Source organism: Malaclemys terrapin, chromosome 3, assembly GCF_027887155.1.
Source record: "Malaclemys terrapin pileata isolate rMalTer1 chromosome 3, rMalTer1.hap1, whole genome shotgun sequence".
Lineage (NCBI taxonomy): Eukaryota > Metazoa > Chordata > Testudines > Emydidae > Malaclemys > Malaclemys terrapin.
The window spans coordinates 60,555,464-60,573,443 of NC_071507.1; the positions used below are offsets into that span (position 1 = coordinate 60,555,464).

General features: G+C 46.9%; 1 protein-coding gene across 1 annotated transcript in view; it reads right to left on the reverse strand.

The window, feature by feature from the left end:
- The window catches only part of DNAH8 (dynein axonemal heavy chain 8), a 581,193-nt gene that overhangs the window by 248,135 nt on the left and 315,078 nt on the right, over window positions 1-17,980 (reverse strand). Inside the window, exon 45 of the mRNA XM_054024546.1 lies at window positions 7,091-7,269. Within this exon, the coding sequence (XP_053880521.1) occupies window positions 7,091-7,269 (179 nt within the window). The remainder of the gene's footprint in view (window positions 1-7,090; window positions 7,270-17,980) is intronic.

Below are 17,980 nucleotides of genomic sequence, written 5' to 3' on the forward strand. Positions count from 1 at the left end.
GGGGAAGGGGGGTGGGAGGGGGGGATAGAAGAAAACTGGATAGCGTATCCCCTCTCCACCGTGCGGAGGACCCAACGGTCCGAAGTTATAAGGGACCAAGCACGGTGGAAGTGGGAGAGGCGATCCCGAAAAGAGGGGGCTGGATCCTGGGGGATGACTGGGGCGCCGTCCTCGACCGCACCTTCAAAAGTTCTGTCTAGGACCTGAAGGTGGTATTGGTGGCCCCTGGTTCTGGCCGGGTTGAGGGCCAGCCCATCTTCTCCTACCACCTCGCCCTCGCCTTCTGGCAGGGTCCTGTCTCTGACGAGGTGGAGGGGGGTAAAAACGTTGAGGCTAGGGCCTAAATGGTCTGCGCTGGGGACCCGCAACATGCATCCCCAGGGAGCGCATGATTGTCCTGGAGTCCTTGAGGCTCTGCAATCGAGAGTCCGTCTTCTCCGAGAACAACCCCTGTCCTTCAAAGGGCAAATCCTGTAGGATTTGCTGTAATTCAGGGGGCAAACCCGAAACTTGGAGCCAGGAGGTCCTTCGCATAGCGATACCTGCGGCCAGGGTTCTCGCGGCCGAGTCCGCTATGTCCAGGGAGGCCTGTAAGGAGGTCCGAGCCACCTTCTTACCCTCCTCAACCAAGGCCCCAAACTCTTCCCTGGACTCTTGGGGAACCAATTCCTTGAACTTCCCCATAGAGTTCCAGGAATTAAAGTTGTAGCGGCTCAGGAGCGCCTGCTGGTTAGCCGCTCTAAGTTGCAGCCCTCCAGCTGAATAAACTTTACGGCCAAACAAATCGAGTCGCTTAGCCTCCTTTGATTTGGGCGCTGCAGCTTGTTGACCGTGGCGCTCCCTTGCATTCACTGATGACACCACCAGTGAACACGGCTGGGGATGGGTATACAAGTACTCGTAGTCTTTGGAAGGGACAAAGTACTTTCTTTCCACCCCTCTCGCTGTAGGTGGGATAGAGGCAGGGGTTTGCCATATCGTAGTTGCGTTCGCCTGGATCGTGCGGATCAGGGGCAACGCCACTCTTGATGGGACATCCGCTGCGAGGATATTTACAATGGGGTCCTGCACCTCCACTATCTCCTCCGTCTGTAGGTCCATGTTACGGGCCATCCTACGTAACAGGTCCTGATGAGCCCGAAGATCTATTGGGGGTGGACCTGTGCACGACGTGCCCGCCACTGCCTCATCCGGAGAGGAAGAGGAAGATGCCTCTGGTGGTAAGGGATCCAGGGGAGGATCCTGGTCTCCCTGTTCCTGGGTCGGAGCATCACCTGCCCTTGGGTCCGGGACGTCAGGTGGTGCAGATACAGAGGCCTCCATGCCCCCTGGAGGAGGGCGAGAGATGGTGGACTCTGGGGCCCTTGTATCAGAGTGACCCGAGCGAGAGGTTGTTGGAGCCCCTTGCGCCTGGTGGTATGCCCACGGGGTCCAGAACGACCAGTGAGATGGGCCATGGTCAGGGTCCTCTGCTCCCTCTTGCCAATGGCCTAAATCTTGCTCCCCGGTTTGCCCCTGAGGGGGGTATGCCGATCTTGACAAGTCCTCAGAGGAGCGAGACACCGATCTCGATGGCCATGGCGGTGCCGACTGCGCCGAGACGAATCCCGTGGGATACGGTGCCGTACGGTGCCGGTCTAGAGATGTTCTATCTCTACGTGGTGCCGGCGATCGGTGCCGAGATCGCGATCGGTGCCGATGACCTCGCCGGTGCCGGGAGTCGGACCTGGATCGAGACGATGATCTGGAGTAGGCCCGGTGCCGGGAGCGGCCTCTCGACGTCGAACGTCGATCGTACCGGTGCCGAGAACTACGTCTCGACGTTGATCGGTGCCGACGATCATAACGGTGCCGAGATGTAGAGCGGTGCCGCGATGATCTTGGCCGCGAGTACGACCGGTGCCGAGGTGATATCCGGCGCCGGGACTGCGAGCGGCGTGGGGACCTGCTTCGGGACCTGGACTGGTGCCGTGGTTCCAGCCCTTGCGATGGAGGGCGCATCAAGGCAGGTTTTCCCCTAGATTGGACCGGGCGAGTCAACGGTGCCGACGGTGCCGGTGGTTGGGGCGGTGCCGGCTCCGTGAGGGCGATCAAGTCTCTCGCCGTCGCGAAGGTCTACGGTGTCGACGGGAGGCACTGTATCACCGCCAGTCTCGGTGGTGATTCTGTCTGCACCGGACTCAACGGCCTCGGAGCCGGAGTCGACGGTGCTGGAGGCACCTGTTTTCGGTGCTCCACAGGTGGACGCGGCTCTACCCCCGGCACCGGGGGAGCCGGCGTCTTCGGCACTGAGGTCCCCGCCTTATGGGATTTTTTATGTCCCGGGGATAATGAACGGCGCCGAGGCACTTGCTGTGAGTGCGGTGCCGATGAGGTCCGGTGCCGTGGAGGCTTGTCCGACGTGGTCGGCATGGTCGGTGCCGCCGGGGCACTGCGCACCGAGGTGCTAGGTGCCGGGGCCTGACGCGCCGATGGAGCGTCCGGGCTAAGTGCCGCCTCTATAAGGAGTTGCCGGAGTCGAAAGTCCCGCTCCTTCTTGGTCCTCGGTTTGAAGGCCTTACAGATCTTGCACTTATCTGTTTGATGGGACTCTCCCAGGCACTTCAGACACGAGTCGTGCGGATCGCTTGTTGGCATAGGCTTAGCGCAGGAGGCGCACTGTTTGAAGCCGGGAGCCTTGGGCATGAGCCCGGCCACGCGGCCGGGGAAAAAGGGGGAGACAACCCCCTGAATCCCCTTTAACTATATAACAACTATAAACAAGTGAATAACCAACTATATAACTATAAACAACTAGAACTATAACTATAACTGTGAATAACTGGATAAGCTAGGGAGAGTGGAGAACAGCTACGCCGCGCTCCACAGTTCCAACGACCGTCAGGGGCGGTAAGAAGGAACTGAGGGGGCGCCGGGTCGGCTGGGGTATATATTCAGCGCCATGAAGGCGCCACTCTAGGGGGCTCCACAGCCGACCCGCCGGTGTTGCTAGGGTAGAAAATTCTCCGACGATCGTGCACGCGGCGCGCGCACACCTAATGGAATGGATATGAGCAAGCACTCGAAGAAGAACCTCAGATTCTTGATGTATTTGTTCAAGTTCTGAAGGTCTAGAAGTGACCCGAGACTTGTTTTGTTTTGGATATAGGAAGTAGTGGGAGTAGAAACCCCTTTCCTGGTACTGAGGGGTCAATTCCCAAAGAATGAAGAGTTTGCACTTGTCTTAGTACAGACTTGGATATGGGTCCCTGAAAAGGGACAGGGAAGGGGGGCCAAGGAGGGGAAAGAAAGGAACTTCAGGGTATATCCACATTCCACTGTTCTTAGCAGCCACTTGTTTGAGGTGATGGACTGCTACACACATAGGAAGTAGGAGAAACAGAGATTGGATCTGACAAGTAGGCTATCCTTGACAGAGGAGTCAAACAGGCTCCTTTGAGGCCTGCAGCTGTCTGAATGAAAATGACCACAGAGGTAGATGGAATAGGCCTTCTTCTAAGTTGTCTGTGTTTGTACCTGAACTGGTCCAGGTGTCTGTGTAGGTAATACTGCTGTTTCAGCTGAAACTGATGCTGAAACATAGTGCTTTCCCAGGCTGGCATATAAAGACCAGTGACTTTTGCACAGCCCTGGAGACTTTCAGTGTGTGTACTTCCTCGTCAGGCTTAAAGAAAAATAAAGCACAGCCTTCAAAGAGGAGGTCTTCAAGAGTCTGCTGCAACTCTACAGGAATCTCCAGCAACTGAAGCCACTACAAATGGTGCATGTTATGGCTGTCACCATGACCCTTGCAGCTAAGTCTGAAGCATCAAGGAAAGTCTGAAGAGCAGCTTGGAAGATCAAACGACTCTCCATCAGAAGGAACTGAAACTTGTTCCTACAGTCCTCAGGTAGCTTGTTTAGGAATCTGAATATAATAGCCACATTTTAATAGTCGTATCAGGATAAGAAAGTCTGATAGGTAGCTATATGCAGATGTACCACTGCAATTGAATAATACCTTTTATCAAAAAAATATATATAATTTTTGTGTCCTTTTCTTTGAGGGCAGCTTTTGCTCTACCTTGGCAGTGGTCTTTTATTTACTACCTACCATTATCAGAGAGCCTGGCAAGGAAGTGTTGATAGAAGTGTCCATATGTCTGGGACAGAACTTGGCATTTATGTTCTATGCACTTTGCCACAAGCATGACTGATGAAGGGGTTTGCCATTGGGACGTAATGAGCTGCATTATAGCCTTACTTACAGGAAGGGCATCTTTCCCTGATATAGCTGGGGCATAAAATGTCCATGAGATTATGAGGACTCTGCTCCAAGAGCTCCATCTGGATACCAAGTGATGTAGCCATCCTTTCCAGGAGCTTTGGGTACAGCTTAATGTCATCTGGTACCAGACAAGACATAGGGGGAGACATAGGAACCCACTTCAGACTCCACGAGGATCAGAATGCTCCAAAGGCAAGGGTGGTGTGGTACTAGAAGGTGCCATCAGAGATCAGGACAGTGATATATGGCAGGACTGAGATACCAGGGGCAACATCAAGGGCTTCCTAGCTATTGGTACCATGCACTGAGGCAAAGCAGAACCTGTAGTCTGGGTGAAGTCATAAAGGAGACTGAGGACCTCTGGTCACAGTTACTATAACAGACCCCAATGTCAGTGCTGATGTCTGCACTGCATGTGACAGCCCCGACAAGGGTTAGTTTGGATGAGCAGTGAAGTGGTACCAAGAGGAAGAGCAGATCTTTTGCAGCTACATAGGGCTCTGGCAGGGTCAGTACCAATAATGTCCACTGCCCTACCAACAACACTGATGGTGGATCCACTGTTGCCACTGATGAAGTAGCCAGTTTTGATCATCCTGGAATGGGTACAGAAGTCAAAGGCCATGCTCTATGAGAGCCAGTATGGGGCAGTACCAGGGAGTGGCAAGCCAAAAGGTATGCTCTGCCTTTGATATTGGAGTGGCTAATCTCTGGGCAGAAAAATCCCACACTGAGGACTCTGAGAAAGATGAAGCAGTCATTTTTTTTTTGGCTTTGGAGGTCAAGAGTGGTCTGAGCATTTATGCTTTTTAGAGAACTGCCCTAGGAAAGAGTATAAAGTGGTTACTTGCCTGTATTACAACAGTTGTTCTTTGAAATGTGGTTCATTCATGTATTCCACACAGGAATGTGTGCACACCCAGCAAGCTGGAGCCAGAGAGCTTTCTGTTACAGTACCCATCAAGGTGGCACAGGCACTCTGCACCTTCCCATGGCCCTTTCTAAGGCTATATAAGTGCGGTGCCATCCCAACCTTCCCCTCTCCCCTTCCACTCTCAGTTCCTTTACATTGGAAATGTGTCTGAAAACGCCAGTGCAGAGGGGACATAGGGCAGGTGGTGGAATACACATGTGAACCATAATTCGAAGTACTGTTACAATAGAGCTAAGTAATCATATTTTCTTCTTAGAGTGGTTGAGGGGTGCAGCTACAGAAAATACACAAACAATGGGACCAAGGAGCTGAGCAGATGCATATGAAGGTACATATATCACAGAATATCAGGGTTGGAAGGGACCTCAGGAGGTCATCTAGTCCAACCCCCTACTCAAAGCAGGACCAACCCCCAACTAAATCATCCCAGCCAGGGCTTTGTCAAGCCGGGCTTTAAAAACCTCTAATGATGGAGATTCCACCACGTCCCTAGGTAACCCATTCCAGTGCTGCACCACCCTCCTAGTAAAAAAGTTTTTCCTAATATCCAACCTAAACTTCCCCCAACTTGAGACCATTACTCCTTGTTCTGTCATCTGCTACCACTGAGAACAGTCTAGATCCATCCTCTTTGGAACCCCCTTTCAGATAGTTGAAAGCAGCTATCAAATCCCCCCTCATTCTTCTCTTCTGCAGACTAAATAATCCCAGTTCCCTCAGCCTCTCCTCATTTGTCATGTGCTCCAGCCCCCTAATCATTTTTGTTGCCCTCCGCTGCCTTCCAGTCAATGATCAAAGTATGGGTAGATGGCACTCGGGATTAACTGCTCAGGGGGCTAGTGGGAAGGGATTGGAAGATTAACATGTACAGATACTTCGGCTTGGCTGGGACTGCATGTTTTCACTGCAGTTATCTCAGGTCACCAATAACTGGGACAAGCTAACTTTTGATCATGTCATTAAAGAGTACATTGTAATGCGTACTCAAGGAGCTGAACCCAGGCAATTCTGGAATTTCTTAACTTTGATTTCTTGACTTTGCAACTCTGATAATGTTCTTTTAACTTTGTGTGTAATACATCTATTATTGAAAAAGACTAAATGAGTGTACCTCAGGAAAGCATATTTGTATGGATAGGCATTAATATTTAAAATGACTAAGAAAGTGAAAATGAGAATACAAGCATAAGATTGATTCTATAGCCTGACAATTAGAGCAGTCACCCAGGATGTGGCACACCCAGGATCCAATCCCCCTGCTCCAATTATTCTTATCTTATTTACCCACAATGCAACAGCTCCAACAGGAGAGACTGAAGGACTCCCTACATTAGACTTATAGCCCAATGGTTAGAGCAGTCACCTGACAGGTGGTAGATCCTGGTTCAAATCCCTTCTCTCTCTTAGATGGAGAGGGGACTTTCGCACCTCCCAAGTGAGTACCCTAACTACAGGGCTAAAAGTTATGAGGGAGGTCCTGCCCCTCCAGCTATTTTGTGTAAGCTCATCTATTGGGGCCTGATCCAGTAGGCAGGCTCTGAACACATCTATCGGATCTGGCCCCTCAGAAGAGTTAGGTTGCTGAATGCCCATCTTCCCCTCGTTTGTGAATCACTCTGGAGCTTAGGCAGGAGATAGAATTTGGATGCCCACAGGTAGGCAGCAATGCCTATACTCAGAGGCAGTCGCAGGTTAGTAGTGAACTTCTACTCATTTTCAAAAGTGATTTAGGCTCTTAGGCACTTAGGAGTCCTCCTACTTGCTCCTAAGTCACTATTGAAAATGGGGGTTAAGTGCCTGTGAAAATTTTATTCTATGTGGCTATTATGATTTAATAAAAAAGTAATTTGTTCTTTGTTTCTCAGTACATGCAACATGGAAAATCTTACCTTTGAAAATCCTACCCAAGCCTCTGAAGTCCATTTGATCAGAACAGTTAAATACTACTACATATTTTCCCAGAGCCTTTCCCATGTCTTTTGTAGTTTCTGTTTTACCAGTTCCAGCTGGTCCTGCTGGAGCTCCTCCCATGTTCATTCCCAAAGCCTGAGCTAAGGTTATATAGCATCTGTAAATGTTAATTCAAATTTATAATTAACTACAGATGAAAATGAGAAATAAAACCTACATGCATATAATAAAGCAATATTAGCCCCCTCAACATGCCAGCCAGCATATCTGATCCAACACAATTCAGGAGGTATTGTAATTTGTGGCTAGTACAGGACAACAGTAAATTATTATCCTCCTACCCTTCCCCCACCTCCAGGAAAAGGGGGAGCAGGGAGGGAATTGAGCCTCAGAGATATTTCTCTGAGACACAATCCCTCCTGGGGCAACTGCAGTTAAAGACACAATCCAACCTTTCTTTAATAAAAGGCTAACTTGTGACCCTGCTTTGCTTGGTCAAGCTGGACCATCTGGGAGAGTAAGGAGGCCACCCAACCCCCACTGCTTGATTTACCCAGACTTGGGTCTGTTGTAGAGCACAGCCCCTGTTCTCTGGATATTCATCCCAGTGAGACAATGGATGGGAAAGGGTGGAGAGAGACAGAGTGAACAAAGCCTTAGGTCAGAATAGGTGTCCATACCAATGAAATAAATAAGATGCATCTTTTCAAGGGCTGCAGTAATTTACTCAGAGGTCAGGAATGACTGTGCCTCTGAGTCACAATTCCTTTGTAAAGCTACTCCTACGGAGGAGCAGTTAAATATAAGTCATCCTTGCTCAGGGCCAAGTCTAAAGATGTAATCTAACCCCAAGTGAGCAGGATTCCACGAAGTATAAATGAATTCTAGGGTTGTGATAAAGAAAATATAGGACATCTGAACAACTAAAGGACAAAAGTAGGTTACTGGACTGTTAGCCCATGAGCCAGACAACTTTTTAGTACCATCTGGGTGGGCAAATTCCCATTTTTTAATATATTATTTCATTCATATTACAAAAATATGTGGTGGACCATTCTGCATGGTAGCTTAAAAGGTGGAGGTAGGCCTATTTCCATGAATACATCTTCACCCAATTTTGGGTAATTACATTTTTTTACATTACAATAATGAATACTATGAAAAAATGTCTTATTTGCATAACCATTAACATGGCAACTACCAAATACATAATAATGGAGGTCATGCCTCACATGAAAAATGATTTGATTCCACACCGATTTCTAAACTTAAAATCAATTTTTGGTAGTTTTTGTATATAATAAGGTACTGTGACCTACGATTTACATATTTTTTCCTGTGTTTGCTTCAGATTTGACAGTGATGCTATTGTGATTACTGAATGAACAATCGAATCTGATTCAGAGGTTCCCAAAAAGCATTCACGAACTGAGTAAAAGATCTAAAAACATGTGTGTGATATGTGATGTGGAGGCTTCTTTCACAGAACTGACCAAACCAAGAGACATGGAATCATGGAAGAATCTTTTAAGAGACAAGATCCAAAAATGTGCCACCATTATTCACTATAAAGACACCAATGAAGCAACAAACATTTTACCACCTAAACTGCAGAAAGATATTTACACACAAGAAAACTCTGCAACAGCATGAAAAATAGGCAAAATGATCCACCTGTAGTGAAGAAGTTGGCCATAAATCATGCAAATCAATAAGGGGAATGGGAGCATCATCCACCACAATATAAGAAAAAGTCTGTATATTTTATGACAAAAGTAATCATTTATGTGAAAGAGACCAAGTCCTGAGAGCCACCATTGCAAGCAGTAGATCTCAGGTCAAACAGGAATGTATAGAAAAGAGCAGAAGAAAAGAGAAGATGGACAGAAAGATATTGGCTGTTACATAAAGGGAGATGGTAGCAGCAGACGCACACAAATCACAGATCTTGTTAGAGCCTACACAAGACCATCAGAAAAGCAGAAGTTTTGTCAAGGTGAAGATGATGACAGTATATACTTTATGAAAGAAAAAAATGTACAACAGTGCAAATAACTAAATAGCCTAATTTGTTCTCAAAGCCTCATCTTGTATCAGTGGTGAACATGCCAGAGAAATTGGTGGCCAATATGAGCTCTCTGGGTGTTAAAAAAAAAATTCAAGTCACAAACATTTGGAGAACACTGGAAGCAGAATTCAGTAGTAGCCTGGAAATATCAGATAATGGCAAACTTATGGCGATACCAGAAAACCTATCTAAGGCAACGTTAGTCAATGAGAATCCAAGAATGGCCTCTGAACTGGATGCACTTTTGTCAGAAGACTGATCAAGTTTCAAAGCAATGGGCCGATCATGCAGTTAAATGTGAAAGAATCCAAGATTGATCAACCATGGCATCTACAGCCAGAGGGGCTTGATAATTATTACACCCCAATGCCAAAAATCTCTCATGGACTTCCTGCATGTGTTAACAGGGGACACAAAAGAGAGTACACCAGCCTCATGAATTCAAAGATTCATACAGTCTTCCTCTCCCCCCTCCCCAAGATTATATATATGACATTAGTGGAGGTTTGCAGAAACCTCCAAAGCACTTCACTACCCATGTTAACAGGATATCCTCCACAAGCAATATGGAGTTGTTTCAGGCACTCAGCCAACTAGATCATGGATATCTTATAGGCAGCTGGAGGAAATGGACACTGACCTCTGTCTGCAGAAGCTGGCTAATGAGGAGGAATCAGGTGGGTCAATACCATCCAACATTCTGCCTTGCATCTCTACAACTTTGACATATGATAACAGCAACAGACTTGAGACACACTCAGTGATGCAGGGACATCAAAGATTAAATGGTATTGCAGTGCAGCCTCAGATATGAACTACTGGACAAGCCAAGAAGTCTCCACATGCAGAGAAAGTCAAAAACCACAGCATCACTCCTCCACCAGTACTGCTTACTCTTTATAATGCTGGTAACTGAGTTGGCCCTTCTGGATGGAATCAGTGGAGGTACACTATGAAGAGGCCATTCACAATGCTCAAGTTAAGAATGAAGTATGGTCTCTACTCAGGCAAACAGATGTAAATAACCAATCAGCTCCTGGATTGAGTTCAACATCCAAGCATGCGACAAGATCAGTATGACTCAGGACAAGGGTGGGTATTTGCCGATCATGAATGCACCACCAATGGAGATGTCCACAGCCTAAAAAAATCCTTAATCAGACTCTGAAAATATTTGGAAAAAACTCAATTTATGTCTTACAAAGTATGTGTCTTTGACCACGCATTATATGCAGAAATATTGTGGAAGAATGACAAAAAATGATAATATTCCAATCCATAATTATCAGAATGGGAGCATTTCATAAAATATGCAATATGATGTCAATCATTGGGAAAAGATTCCAATGATTTTGGAGTCCAGTATTAATGCTGAAAGTTCCATCGGAGTGTACTGCAGGGACACAATCACCACTGAGCTGTTAGACTACATAAATCAGTCTACGAGGCCCTGCTGATATTAGTCAGGAAGGGCTTTTATACCTGGATGGTGGACCACCATCTGATTGATTTACAAAGCCTCAACGACACAAACTAGATGGAGAAGCTATATGGCAACATAAACCAGTTGAATGATGTCCTCAACCATTCATCCTGTGTTTGGATTTCAGCTTTTTAACATGTACCTGAACCATTTGAGTAATGAAAACAGGGACTTATCAGCATTCTGGATTAATTAAACTGTTACGGTTGTTGTGGTTCCTGGCCTTTTTCTCAAGCACCCAGAAAAGGTGACTGGGCTTCTTCACCTAACCATGACCGGAGTCATGATATCTTAGTGTTCTGGCTTATGACAAGCAAAATTATACTATCTGCTAGTGTTCTTCATACAAATGCCATGGTTGGAGATAGAACATCCTGAGATGTGTGATCATTTCAAAAACAGAGGCTTCTCTGTACAGATGGGGTCACGAAACCCTTTGGAAAAATTCTTGTAGATCAGGCCATTCAGGAGACTGTCAATAAAGACACAGACAGCAGATGGGACCAAAGGATTCAGTCCTGAGGCTGGGGCAGTGAACAGGTATTACCTAACTGCAGAGTGCAGAAATACCTGTTTTTAGGAAACTAAGGCAAATGGTACAGGTCCAGATGCCTGGTATATCTCATGCAGATCTTGAGCCACCCAGATTACAGAGAGATGAAAAAGATGTCAGTCACTGACAGATACATTGGAGAAGACCTGGGTCAATCCATTTGTAGAACTAAATGTCTCTTCACTTGTTCTGTAGCTCCTGAAGATGTTAGCGAGGATCTGTGTGATGGAACTCACTCGCTCTGTACTGGATGGGGAAGTTAACCCTACATTGTGAGCTGAGGAAACCATGCCCCCTTCACTCTACTGGGCATTCTCCAGGTGCACTGGTATAAAAGGGAGCAGCTCACCTCAGTTGGGGCTGACTGCCAGGGAGAAAGGACATAGTCTGCTGGTGCCTGCCAAGGACCAGCTGATGCCCGAGGCCGTGGGGGCTGGAGACATGGTAACCCAGGCAGACACCAAGGTACCCATTGCATCCAGAATCACCAGGAACAACACAGACCAAAGAATCCATTAATAACAGAGATGCCCAGACCAGGACAGTGGGAACTATGGTAGGAAGCAGCCCAGGGGAATTTGATAGGGATGTGATTAGTGAACCAGAATTTTTGAGTCAGTGTGTTTTTGTTGGCCATCCCTCCCCCCAGTGGCACACACCCCTGCCACGACCGGGGCCTTGGGCTGGGGTCTGGTGGAGAGGGAAGGCCCGGACCCCCCCTACTTGGGCCACGACCCCCTTTCCTGTGCGTGGTGACCCCCATTCTGACTGATCCTGGCCTCTAGGCCTTACTGCCCTGCTGACAAGGGTGAATTTACTGACTGGCGACTAGGCCTTATTGCCCTGTCTCCCTGGGGCGAATCTACTGAGTGTACCTGCTAGGCCTTACTGCCCACTAGGAGGGGCAATGCTATAGACTGACCAATAGACCTTACTGCCCGTTAAGATGGGCGAACCTATTGACTTTGGCCATTGGGCCACACTGCCCAGCTATTAGGGGTGAGCACATTGACTGGGGCTTAGGAGGCTGTGTGGGGTGCACTCGTCCCACACTGGATGGGGTTTTCCCACCAACCTTGTCACAATCTGTTACATGCAAAGGAGAAAAACGAAGGTGTATATATAGAATTCAGACATAACAGGCTAGAAACTGTGCAGCCAACCCAGAACTCCTATGATAAGCTGCCAAAGCAAAAACAAAAGACATTCAATAATAAAGAAATCCAGAAAAACAAAAGCCTCAAACAAGGAGATTGTATTAAAGGTGGATCACATATCCCACATGCATCAAATAGGAATCTGGACATAAGGAAAGTACTGCAGCATCCCTTAGGACCACTACCCCAGCCTCTCACCATCTTTGATGGCACCACGAGGAAGACAAATAAAGCAGCCCTGACAAGGAATCTTGAGAAAAAGTTGGTACAATTCCTAGCCCATCTGCTTACACCAGAGGTGGGCAAACTACGGCCCACGGGACCGTCCTGCCTGGCCCCTGAGCTTCCAACTGGGGAGGCTTGCCCCTGGCCCCTCCTTTGCTGTCTCCCCTCCCCCGCAGCCTCAGCGTGCCACGCCACCAGCCCGGCAGCTTGGCTGGCTCCGGCCAGGCGTCGCAGCTCAGGGTGCCCTGGCACGGTCCTCCCAACAACAGGGGGTCCCAGGGCCGGGCACTCAGGCAGCTCAGCACCGGCACACACCCCGTGGGGGGGAGGGGCTGCACTGCAGGGGCAGGGGAGCAGGTGAGCGGTGTAGGTGGCGGGAGCGCAGCGAACGCAGGCGGAGGACTCAGGAGGAGCACCGGGCGGCCGCGCAGCCGGCTGGAGAGAAGCGGCACTTTGAACGGGAAACTGCTGCTTCTCTCCAGCTGCACGGCTGCCCTTGCTCCTCCTGAGTCCTCCGCCCATGTTCCCAGGGCCACATTCTGAAAGGGACTTGGGGGGGGCGGAGTTGGATAGGGGGTGGGGTCCCAGGGGTGGGGATCCCGGGAGGGGGCGGGGATCCCAGGAGGGGGCGGTCAGGGGACAAGGAGTAGGGGGATTGGATGGTTTGGGGGTTCTGAGGGGGGCAGTCAGGGGGCAAGAAGTGGGAGGGGACAGATAGGGGGCGGGGGCCAGACAGTTTGGGGAGGCACAGCCTTCCCTACCAGCCCTCCATACCGATTTGCAACTCTGATGTGGCCCTCAAGCCAAAAAGTTTGCCCACCCCTGGCTTACACCATAGATGGAATGGGTCTTGTACACAAAATAAATATTAAGAACAAAATATATGGTGATCTGTCAGAGAATGTCTAAACCTTGAAGACTGCAACTGACAGTGACAGGATAGATGTGATCTCCAACATGTTCAATGACAACTTTTAGTGGGGTGGTTTGGTCAGCCAGTAGATTTAGTGGTCTGGGCTGCCAACCTCAGTCTCTTTCTCAGTTCAATAAGACTTGGGCCCTGTGGCCTAGGTCCCTGCTGGATCAGCTTCTTTACCTGTAAGCCCTTGCCCTGCCCTTCTTGGGGTGAGGTATAAGGGGTTCTGGCCCAGGGCCCTAAAAGTGTAGCAGCTTGGGATGGCCTGAGATCAGCCCCATAAAATTTGGCCCATTGGCCACATCCTACACACCTTGTGTCTCAGTTTGGCATATGGCTGCAGTCCTTGCCTCGAACCCCCACCATCTAGGACTGATGACTGCAGCCCTCTGGTGCCCTTGCCCCACATTCTACCTCCCTCTTGGGTAGTGCCGGGGGCGGGGGGAGGGAAGACACACAGCCGAACCCCCACAGTAGCGGTTTCTTCTCCTGCTGCTACAGGGTAGTGCTCCTTCAGAAAATGGCTTCTGTATTTTCTCTCCCACACCCCCTGTTCCTGGCTGCCGAAGCTCTCTTTATACTGGTCTTTTCCTCAGAAGCGTGCTCAGCAGTGCCTGAGGGGCTGAGTTTTCCTGGCCCAGTCCTGCTCTGGTCCTTCCCCTGTCTCAGCCTTAGTGTGAAGTCTGTAAACTCTATCACACATCTCCATTAAAAATTCAGAGATGGAAAATAGAAGGGCAGAACCTGAAGTTCTATTGAAGAACATTGGATCTTCTGGCCTGATATAAACAATGGAGGTGTTTTCTTGCATGTTCTACCAGCAAGACTGCTTTCATCAAGTTCTTATGTGAAGAATGGAAAAAGCCTTTTTCCCTGGAGAAATGTATATGGTGAGATAATGTATATGACATTCAGGAGTACTGTATAACAAGCTTGCCAAACTTTCTGAACTTGCCCTCTTCACAAAAATCACACACATGGATAATGTTACATGCAAAGCATGCATCAAAGAACCATGAAATCAATGGTATCTGAGGACACTGATGTGCCAATTCTTACCCTTGATTTCTTCAGACACATTGGCAAAAATCTATGGAAGATCTAGTATCAAAAAATCAAAGAAGATGTAACCAAACTTGGCATCACTTCACTAAGAAAGGAAGTCTGCTCAGCCCTGTTAAGAATGCATGCATTCCCTAGGTGTGATTCTGTTAGCACATTTGCAAGATGTGGGGAAATTACTGGCCTAAAGATAATCACCAGAAAAGAGTACCTTTACTGAGCACTGGCAGAGCTAGGGCAACACAGGGTCTTATCTAAAGACTTTTCGTCACCATCTTCAGGAATTCACCTGTACAATGTATATAGCTAAGTTAAATATCACAGAGGTAAATGAGCTAAGATACCAGAGCTGTTCCAACCTAAGAAGGGAGATGTTGAATCTGGCCTGCTTCCTCTGTACAAAGACTGCCTCTACCTTAATGCTTTGTGCCAATTATGAGGCTGCTATCTGGTGTAGGAGCCTAGAGAAGTATCCCGTCATAACCAGCCATAGCATGGGGCGTGGCTGGGTCATATAGAAAGGTGATCTGACAACAGAATGGATGAAAGGCTGGCCTGCCCCTGAGGTAATCTTGCAGCTGAGAGCTTGTAAATGCATCAAAGAATGTAAATTACCTGATTTTTAGTGCCTTATAAATGGACTCAAATGCTCTCTAGCACATATTTTGCAAATGTGTGAGAACATGGATGAGGAGGATGTGACAGTATGGAGCACAGTTCAGATAATGAAGATGAGGATACAAATGGAGAGGACATTCTAGTCAGCTGCTGAATACTGGATTGTTAGTGGGTTAACAATTTCATATTATTGTGGACTTGATACATCACTCAATGTAGTTATGGCAGAACATACAATAACATTAGTAGCACTGAGAAAGCATTAACAACACGGAAAGAGACATTTCTATTAATTATGTAGTATTTAGATGGCGGAGTAGTATTAATTACATGTTTTGTATATAAAGAGTTGAAATTAATGTCTTTAACGTGATACCAAAATTCTCCTTTTTGCTTACTACTTAACAATGTGTTGAATAACATAATCAAAGTTTGTTTCCTTTCACTTAAGTCATAACCAATTAAAAAAAACGAACAGGCTCAATTCTACCACTAAGTTATTCTTCAGGAAGGTCCACCATAAATCTGTTGACACAAAGCTGTTTAAAATGCAGGAAGAGATTTTTTCCAACCCAAATTGGTACCAATGTGTAATTTTTTTTTTACGGTTTAGTTCATAACTATGTTCCTGGAGTTCCAGGAGAATACTGACTGCAAATTCACAGTCTTTGGAGTGGTACCCTCAGAACCACTTATCAGGAAGGGGCTGTGCAGATGACCTCTCACAGATCTGGATGCTCAAAGTAGGATTACACATAATGGACCTAAGCGCTAACAGGCTTCAGTTTTTTCAACAATTTGAAACATGTATTTCATACCTGATTTCAATACACAGGAGCAGAAAAATCAGCTAAATGAAGATATGGCAAGGGATAATGGAATACCAAGAATTAGAAAACTCTGTGACTAAGGGAAGTGACTTCAATGCTTGTACACGAATGCATGGAGTCTGGGCAATAAAATGGAGGAACTGGAAAAACTAGTGCAGGAGGTCAAAACGGATATTATAGAAACATGGTAGAATAGCAGTCATTAGATGGATGCACAACTGGTTGGAAAAGCATACTCCGAATAGTTATCGATGGGACAGAGTCAAGCTGGAAGGCCACATTGAGTGGGGTCCTACAGCAATCTGTCCTGGGTCTGGTTCTATTCAGTTTCTTCATATATGATTTTAATAATGACATAGAGAGTACACTTATAAAGTTTGCAGATGATACCAAGCTGGAAGAATTGAAAGCACATTGGAAGACAGGATTAGAATTCAGAATGATGGTTGACAAACCAGAGAAACCAGTTAAAATAAATAGGATTAAATTCAATGAGGACAAATGCAAAATACTACACTTAGGAAGGATCAGCTGCACGAACACAAAATGGGAAATGACTGCCTAAGACAGAGTACTGCAGCAAAGGATCTGGAGGTCATAGTGGATCACAAACTAAATGCGTCAACAATGTAATTCTGTTGCAAAAAAAAGCAAGCATTCTGGGATGCATTAGTAGGAGTGTTGTAAGCAAGACATAAGAAGTAATTCTTTCACTCTACTCAGCATTGATAAGGCCTCAACTGCAGTATTGTGCCCAGTTCCAGGCACCACACTTCAGAAAAGCTGTGGACAATTGGAGAAGTCCAAAGGAGAGTAACAAAAATGATTAAAGTCCTAGAAAACATGACCTACGAGGAAAGATTGAAAAAAACTGGGTTTGTTTAGTCTGCAAAATTGACAACTGAGGGAGAATATGACAGTCTCCAAGTACATAAAAGATTGTTATCAAGAAGAGGATGAAAAATTGTTCTCCTTATCCACTGAGGACAGGACAAGAAATAATGGGCTTAAATTGCAGTAAGATTTAGGTTAGACAACAGGAAAAACTTCCTCCTGTAACAGTAGTTAAGCACTGGAACAAAATCACCTAGGAAGATTGTGGAATCTGTCACTGGAGGTTTTCAAGACCAGACAGACAAGCACCAGTTGGGGATGGTCCAGATAATACTTAGTCCTGCCTCCGTGCAAGGGACTGGACTAAATGATCTAACTGTGGTCCTTTCCAGTCCTACATTTATGATTCTTAGGAAAAATCAGAAACTAGCTTTCAGCTGTAGTGAGGGGTTTATATCAATTCACATTGGTTTACATTTTCAAGGTAATCTTCACAAGCGAAAGAGCTGGAAACTTTAACTTAATGGAAGATGTATTTTTTCCTTTAGATTGTTAGGTCCCAGACCCTGTGAAGGAGTGATCAACTCCCGTCAGGCACATCCTTGGGTGGCAGCTAGAGGAACATCCCTGCATATGCCAGACAGTTGAAAAGATCCAAATAAGGAGTCTCAGAACAACTGGAGGCATCTCTCAGCAGGATGTGTTGGGTAGCTGGTGGCATGGCTCCTTCCATAAAATGCCCACATAGGTCCTATGACAAGGACATCAAGGTGATTAAAGACCACCTTAAAACAAGTCTTGCTGGTGCAGATGAGCTCCCTAACCTAGGGAGTGGCAGCTCAGCTAGGAGAAGGGGAAGGTGATCCATAAAGCTTATCCAATAGATATGTTCATATGAACTAATGTCCAGTCAAGTGTACCTCAGAGTGAGCTCTGCAAGTGATGTACAAAAGCCTTGCCCAACCTGTAACCTAGATTATGGCCACTAAGTTTAAAGAAGCGAGGAAGCTGACATACGCAAGTTGGAACATGGAATTGCTGTCTGGAAGAAGCTTGAAGCTATGTGAGGTCTTAGAGAAGAGTAAATCTGACATGTGAACAAGAGACTACATTGAGAGATTG